Source organism: Pseudorasbora parva, chromosome 17 (assembly GCF_024679245.1).
Source record: "Pseudorasbora parva isolate DD20220531a chromosome 17, ASM2467924v1, whole genome shotgun sequence".
Lineage (NCBI taxonomy): Eukaryota > Metazoa > Chordata > Actinopteri > Cypriniformes > Gobionidae > Pseudorasbora > Pseudorasbora parva.
Window position 1 is genome coordinate 2,936,212 of NC_090188.1, and position 8,501 is coordinate 2,944,712.

At 38.9% G+C, this 8,501-nt stretch overlaps 1 protein-coding gene across 1 annotated transcript; it reads right to left on the reverse strand.

Moving 5' to 3' along the window:
• Nucleotides 1–164: 164 nt before the first annotated feature.
• Nucleotides 165–6,561, reverse strand: dnajc12 (DnaJ (Hsp40) homolog, subfamily C, member 12). Its single transcript, XM_067422161.1, has 5 exons — nt 6,415–6,561; nt 6,010–6,088; nt 4,855–4,994; nt 4,633–4,753; nt 165–1,735 (listed from the first exon to the last, which is right to left on the reverse strand). The coding sequence occupies exons 1-5, from the start codon at nt 6,490–6,492 to the stop codon at nt 1,653–1,655; spliced, it is 501 nt and encodes a 166-aa protein (XP_067278262.1). The 5' UTR covers nt 6,493–6,561; the 3' UTR covers nt 165–1,652.
• Nucleotides 6,562–8,501: the final 1,940 nt, after the last annotated feature.

Consider the following 8,501-nt stretch of genomic DNA (forward strand, 5'->3'; position numbering starts at 1 on the left):
ATAAAATGATTGACACCGAGGATTGACCAATCAAAGAGAAGGACCGCTGGACTTTGACCAATGGACGCACAGGAAGAGCGGACAGGTGTAACTAGAGGAGAGTAAAAATAAATCTTTTCCGTCTGCCTTTTATTTTACAGTAAGAAGGAAGAAACAATGGTAAGTATTCTGTCGTTACACAATAGTTTTTTTTTATTTTGTGCAGAATTTCACAATTAAGTACAATGCAAAAGTTTACAGAGACACAGAGTATATAAACAGTGCTTTTGAAGAAATCTAAATGGCCACAAAAGCACATACTTTTACACAAATATACACACATTTCCCTCAAAATGCTGATTGCACAAGGAACCAATATCATAAGCTCTTTTCTGTTGTTGTATTTTTCTAAAATAAAATAAATATGACTACAAAAGTGGCAATTAAAAAAAAATTATACAAGACACTCCTGGCTTATTTATCATGAACTAATGTATACACCGATCAGGTGAAGTGAATAACACTGATGATCTCTTCCTCTCCTGTTAGTGGGTGGGATATATTAGGCAGCAAGTGAACATTTAGTCCTCAAAGTTGATGTGTTAGAAGCAGGAAAAATGGGCAAGCGTAAGGATTTGAGTGAGTTTGACAAGGGCCAGATTGTGACGGCTAGACGACTGGGTCAGAGCATCTCCAAAACTGCAGCTCTTGTGGGCTGTTCCCGGTCTGCAGTGGTCAGTATCTATCAAAAGTGCTCCAAGGAAGGAACAGTGGAGAACCGGCCACAGGGTCATGGGCGGCCAAGGCTCATTGATGCACGTGGGGAGCGAAGGCTGGCCCGTGTGCTCCGATCAAACAGACGAGTAGCATGTGAGCATCAGAACTGAACTAAGGGAGCCTTACCTGGGGAACACATGGCCCCAGGATGCACTATGGGAAGAAGGCGAGCCGGCGGAGGCAGTGTGATGCTTTGGGCAATGTTCTGCTGGGAAACCTTGGGTCCTCCATCCATGTGGATGTTACTTTGACACGCTCCACCTACCTAAGCAAAAAGTGGCCTCCAAATACCCCAGATCTCAATCCAATCGAGCATCTGTGGGATGTGCTGAACAAACAAGTCTGATCCATGGAGGCCCCGCCTCGTAATTTCCAGGATTTAAAGGATCTGCTGCTAACATCTTGGTGCCAGATACCACAGCACACCTTCAGGGGTCTAGTGGAGTCCATGCCTCGATGGATCAGGGGGACCAACACAATATTAGTCATAATGTTATGCCAGGTCTGTATATTATTATTATTATTATTATTATTATTATTATTATTATTATTATTATTATTATTATTATTATTATTATTATATAATGGGTCATATATTGAGTACAAAACTTATTAATGACACATTAAATTAAATTCTGCCTTGGCCAACTTTATAATCATTTCCTGTTCAAACTGTGAAACACAAACAATAACATTTAAGGCATTAAAGCATCACTAATGAATTTCAACATATCATCCTACAAAACCCAATCAATGAAGTCAAAGTTGTGCCATCAATGGAGAAGCACAGTAAATGATTGGTCAGTTCTGGCACGGATGACCATCTATGCAGAAAACACACACTCGCTGACTCACACGACACGAAAGCAAAGAACTGAACAGCAGAAAATATGGATTTATATTTCATAGTTCCTGAATTTCAGTAAAAGGCCTGAGGGAGCTTCTCCAACCCAGCGAAACCTGTGATGCCGGCAATTTCCTGTAAAACACAAACACTACGGTAAATCCAGAGGAAACTAGCTGTTTGAAAGTTGTTTACGCTTTAAATATAGTGAAGTGGAAAGACAAAGACATTGCAAGTATTATTTAGCATTTTGCTAACATGTTCTAACACATTGGTAACATGAGTTACCATGTTGCTAACTTGTTTTAACACATTGATAGTATAAATTAGCATGTTGTTAACATGTTTTACCACAACAACTTTCCCTTGAGCTTTTGATATATAAAAGGTCATGGTAATATAAAAATATCCTGTAAGTTTAAGAGCTGAAAACTTCCTTGTTAGTCAAAGAAAAGCTTTTATAGACACCAGCAAACGAGAGCTCTCAAATATATATTGATCAATGACGTAATAGTGTAACCTACATCTGCTTCTGTAGACCCGCTTGTGGAGCTAAACGAACAATAAACATGCCGAAGATAGCAATATATAGCGCTGTGCCTTGTTTGCTTCATTTCACTGTGGAATCGCTTGTAAACAAGACACAAGTCGAGACTGGATTTGCAGACATATTGAGATTAAAACACAATGCAGTGCCGACAGGAATGGTGCAACACACTTATGTGAGTAAAACATGTTTTTTTTATATGTGTGATAGTATTGCATTGTTACAGATCGTATTGATTATGTGTGCGTGTCAAACAGAACATACCTAAGCACGCTGTCACAGGCTGGAGAATCCTTTATTTGTTGGTTCATTGCGATTCGGGATCAGACTCGGACATGTAATGTTATTGGCCAGGGGGCTCGTGAAGGCCAGCGTCCCGGGCTGTGTGTTTTACAGACCAAAATGTAAGCCGGTCGGCAGGCCGGTGAATCTTAAAGCTACACTGTGTAACTTTTTTAGTTTATTCTTAGCTAAAAACACTTAGTTCTTTCGAAAATATATGTGCTCATTAATGTATATTTACTTCTTTCAAGTAATAAAGTATTCTCGTAAATTTATAATATGCCATTGAAAATACATACGGGTGAGGGGTTCGAATGCCGGTCGCCATGTTGCTCCTCCATCTTGAAAGTACAGTAGCCAAAGAGGGACATACCCGTAAATTCAAGCTTCGCCTTTCGCGTTTTAACACTCGATGGCATTCATGGACGAGGTCGAACTGGAACCCATGTTAATCTTAGACTAAATCGGCCACCGTAGGAGTTAAAACAAAATCGGAATTGAGAGGAACAGAAACTATCATTCACTGGATGGTCATATACCTTTACACCGCTAGATGGGGAAAATATCACACAGTGGAGCTTTAAATAGTGAAATAATATTCCTGTCTTGATCTGCGTTCACTCTCGTCTTGACATTTGAAGAGCGCGCGTGTGTGTGTGTGTGTGTGTGTGTGTGCGGTTCTCGCTTATATCCGTCGATCAGGAGGGCCAAGTTATACAAAAATAATACTCCAATTGATCGCAGGTGGATGAGAGATAAAGCATTGTGTTTGTTTGATAAATACATTTTGCGAGCCCTGTGAGAGAATCATTCTGGTTTGCCGCTTTCAAAACAATCCCTCCCTCATGTGAACTGACAGCGGAGCTGAAGCTCATTAAATATGCAAATCTTATCCAATCCTAGCCGTGGTGGGCGTTTACTCCCAAGTGTCCAGTAACACGCCCCATCAAAACCCAGCGTTCAGGAGAGAGCCTCAAAACCAGTGTAGAAAATAGCCTATTACTAGGGCTGCACGTTTTCAAGTTTTCCATTAACCGTTAACCGAGGCCCTTAGCGGTTAATACTCGGTTAACCATAGTGTGCGTCAGTTGACGACCGCCATCTCCGTAGTGAACGCGCCTATAGAGAGAAATGCACATCATGGATTACATAATCAGAGAGTAGCCTATTTCTTTTCGTTTTAAATTGTTAAAAGACAGTTCAAGCTTTCTTAAGATATAGTTCATGTCTGTGAGGCGTACGCTGAGTTTCGTTAAATTAGGATGAGATGCGCTCCAGTTCACGAGCAATGCGAGTGGCCGCGAGGGCGCCGTCATGATTAGGGACTGTAGTAAAATATGCAGTCACGATTCACACAGACACAGCGTTTGACTCGCGCGGCTGAGCCTCTCCCGGCAGAGAGTTCAAGCATCTGTGGACTCGTTCCTTCAGCTCTGGCCATCTTGCTTTCAGTCCGCGATTAGCTTTTTTTGTTTTCTTCATTACAGTTAAAGTAAGCTCTGCTTTTCGCTAGTCCCTCACACGTTTCTCACTTCAAACTTTCTTTCTTCTGCTCCGTTATGCACAGCGCGCGCGGCTCCCGCTCTGCTTCTGCCCTAATGCGACTTATACTCCAGTGCGACTTGTGTTATTTTCCTCTTCATGACGCATTTTTTGACTGATGCGACTTATTCTCTGGAGCGACTTATAGCCTGAAAAATGCGGTAAGCACTGCATTGCAATACTTGCATTTTGCCCCGTCACTCTCAATTGTAAAGTGCTCCCACGTTGTATTTTTCTTTGCCCGCTTCATGTTAGAAAGCTGGTCATGACTTCTTCTTGTGGATATTACAAATGTCTGGGAGCGCTCTGGTGGTCTCTAGTGGTGCAAAAATCTATTACGACTAAATTCAAAGCACGTCATTGACGCCACTTAACCGAGCAAAATGTTTCACTCGGTTACGCAATTTTTAATGGTTAATCGGTTAACCATGGACACCCCTACCTATTACTTATTAGTTATGATGTTTTTGAAAGTAAAAACCACACAAACGTCATTAGTTGACCTCAGACAACAGTATAATTTTTTTTTTTAAAGCCAGTTTGTTACACCTTTAATGACTATCCTAAGTATTTTTGCACAAACGTTTTGACCCCTCGATGAAAGTCTATGGGATTTTCGTAGTTTTAATGGTATATTTATCGGCAGTCGTGAGTCTCTAACCTGCCGTCAGTGCTTCAGAAGGTTTTTCCTCCTCCGCGGTCTCGCTCGTCTTCACCGGATCTGGATCTTCTGCCGCCTCCAGCATCGGCTCTTTCTTGCTCCTCACAGCCCAATGCATTGACTGACAGAATTTTTGGAGACACATTAATGCCATGTTTGTTATAATACACACCTGTTGCGTGATAGAATGGGACGTTATTTGTCATGCATTTCAACACTCACAGTTTTAACCGAGTCACTGAGCGCCTGCCATTGGCTGAATGGGACTGCGATTCGACTCCTGAGCCAGAGATCATAACTCTTTCTTTTCTTCTCGTCTGTGAGGATCTCTTTAGCTTCCTGCAACTTCTGGAACTCCTCCACTGCAAGACCAAAACAAGAGATTCAAGCCCTCGCTAGAGCTCAATATTTGGCCTTCTATATTAGAAGTCTCAGGTTCTCGAATCTGATTGGCTGAGAGCCGTTTCCAGACGTGCAATATGTCAATAATATCTTTCTGCAGAGCCACAGTTTAAACCCCAGCAGTTCTGCCCACACATATTATAGTTATTTATTTTGACTAAATCAAGGTAAATCATGAATATGTAAAATCTAGGTAAACTATGGTAAATCATGCTAGAACGAGGTAAACTATGGTAAATCATACTAGAACGAGGTAAACTATGGTAAATCATACTAGAACGAGGTAAACTATGGTAAATCATGCTAGAACGAGGTAAATCATGGTAAACTATGGTAAATCATGCTAGAACGAGGTAAATCATTGTAAACTATGGTAAATCATGGTAAACTATGGTAAATCAAGGTAAACTATGGTAAATCATGGTAAACTATGGTAAATCATTGTAAACTATGGTAAATCATTGTAAACTATGGTAAATCATGCTAGAACGAGGTAAATCATTGTAAACTATGGTAAATCATGGTAAACTATGGTAAATCAAGGTAAACTATGGTAAATCATGGTAAACTATGGTAAATCATTGTAAACTATGGTAAATCATTGTAAACTATGGTAAATCATGGTAAACTATGGTAAATCATGGTAAACTATGTTAAATCATACTAGAACATGGTAAATCATGGTAAACTATGGTAAATCATGGTAAACTATGTTAAATCATACTAGAACATGGTAAACTATGGTAAATCATGCTAGAACGTTACGTGGTAAATTATGAATGTGTTAAATCATGGCAAACTATGGTAAATTATGGTAAACTGTACAACGATCCATCAAAGTACCAACCATGGTATTATGTGTTTATGTGTATCATGACCTCTGTTGATGCAAAACCATCGAATATGACAATCACTAAAATAAAAAATAAATAAAAATGAATTGTAATTGTTGTAATGTAAATGTAATGTTTGTACCTGCTTTGGGGTTCTCCGGGTGTTTGTCAGGGTGACAGGCCAGAGCTCTCACTTTAAACTCATTGACAATCTGTTCAGTCTGAGAGAAATACATATGGTTTATTACTAGCATATAACGATTATGTGCATTTATGACGACTATTATGATGACTGATGACGTCACAGTCTCTGACACTCGCAACCGCTCGCAACAGGCTGTTCTGATGTTGTGTGAAATCATCACTTGTGCAAATGAATGCAATTATCACATATTTTCACATTACTTACAACAGATGTTGCATATATGTTGCAGTTGCGATTATAATGATAACCTTTGTCCTTTAAGATCCCGTAATAAACTAGCAGAAATAATAAAAACACGACCCCGTAAGAACTATCATAAGTTCTTGTAACTCGTGTGTTTACCGTTGACAGCTCATCGCAGCCGAGCAGCCCATAATAATCCTCCATATCCTCCGTTCTGCAGTTCAGTATCGCCTCCATGCCTCCTGCTGCACTCAACAACTACAACACACATTACCGTAAACTCCCTTAAATGTATCCCTCAGTCAGCCTGTAGTAGTGGATCGAGCGCGCATGCGCGCAAGTATTTAGAGCTTTACGGTAGCAGGGCTTTTAAATGGCCCTCATCACTCAGACGCTCTGACCAAGCGGCAACCTCCCGCGATCTCTCTTGAAGCCAATACGGAAGTAATGTAAACTGCAATTCCTCAACTGGCCACTAGGGACAGGCTCCAGAAGGGAGCAGAATCTCATTGAGCCCCATGTTAAAATTCTCAACTTTAAAGCAGAAAAAAACATGTTTACAGCCTGGTACAAATTGTGGTTTTGGCTTATATGGCTAATTTTGATCTTCATGACAACTCTGAGGGGGGTGAATTTTTTTATAACTCATTCGTTTACGTTATATAAAGCCTTAAGGTTCTGCATAATTAAGGGCGTGGTTACAAGTGGATAGCCATTTATCCGCCGTCTATAGTCATTGCGTCACCTCAGCTCCGCGCACATCCCGCCTTTTTGCCCATTTTCTGTTATCCGGGAGTGACACGCGTTGACTCGCTCACAAGATGGCAACGCCCAGCTCGACCATACTTTAAGCTTCAGAACGGCTTATCAGAATCCTATGGGTGACGTCACGGACACTACGTCCATATTTTTTTACAGTCTATGGCTCTGACTCATGCTCAAATGCCGAACTTCTATCTTTTGTTGGTTTTGTTGTTGTTTGTATTATGTTATTATTTGTTGTTAATTGTTGTGTTAAAAATACGTTTTTATGCATACAGGCTTTATGTAAGTATCTTAAAAGTTATTTGCACAGATGTTGATTCAGTTTCACTAAAAGTACAAATTCCCATGTTTTTTAGACATGTTCCGCTTTAATAATACATGGTACATTTGACGTAATTCCATGAGAATACCATGGCGTTGACTGTAAACATAATTATGCCAATAAACTATTTTAAACTGAAGCAACTGATTATTATTATTATTATTTCTATATTTAGTTGTTTATATAATTTATTTATATTTTTTTATTGTTGTTATTGATATATTTTATATAATTGCATTGTTTCTAAATTAAATATTTTATTTTATTATTATTATTATTATTATAAATCAATTATTCACTAATTTAATATAATTATTATTATTTAATTTTTATTTATACATTTACACTTTTATTAATTCAATATTTTATTGTTGTTATTATTATATATCAATTACCTACTTATTCAGTTAGTTTATTATTATTATTATTATTATTATTATTATCAGTCACTGCTTTGACATGTCACATCAACTCCATAAATATTTAATGTTTTAAATTTATTTACATGTTTTATTAAAATATATTCAGTCACTTTAATGCCCTTCTTTTCTGGACTAATTGATATATTTTTTATATAATATCATTGCAGCCGAGTAGCCCATAATAATCCTTTAAATCCTCCGTAATGCATTTAGTACATAGAGCGTAAAAAATAGGGTTCAGTATCGCCTCCATGCCTCCTGCACTCAACAAGTACAACACACAGTACCGTAAAAACCCTTAAATGTATCCCCCAGGCAGCCTGTAGTGGAGATTCGAGCGCGCATGCGCGCAAGTATTCGGAGCTTTACGGTAGCAGGGCTTTTAAATGGCCTTGACGCTCTGACTCGTGCTCAAACCATGGCTTAAACACCAAACTTCTGATCGAAATAATTAAAATAGTAAACTTTTTATGCATACATGCTTTATATAAGTATCTTAAAAGTTATTTACACAGATGTTCATTACATTTCACTAAAATTACCAATTCCCATGGCTTTTTGGACATGTTCCGCTTTAATAATACATGGTATTTTTGACGTAATTCCATGAGAATACCATGTTGTATAGACTGTAAACATAATTTTGCCAATAAACTGGAGTATTTGTTACTGTGGGGCAGTCACGTGCTCTGTACGGACGCAGCGTAGTGCGTCCATCGGCTCATGACGTCACGTCA

Coding starts and splice junctions, on each gene's coding strand:
- dnajc12 (XM_067422161.1), bottom strand. CDS start 6,492: ATGGAGGCGATACTGAACTGCAGAACGGAGGATATGGAGGATTATTAT. Junction 6,089..6,414: donor GCTGCGATGAGCTGTCAACG/GTAAACACACGA, acceptor TATTTCTCTCAG/ACTGAACAGATTGTCAATGA. Junction 4,995..6,009: donor CCCGGAGAACCCCAAAGCAG/GTACAAACATTA, acceptor TTGGTCTTGCAG/TGGAGGAGTTCCAGAAGTTG.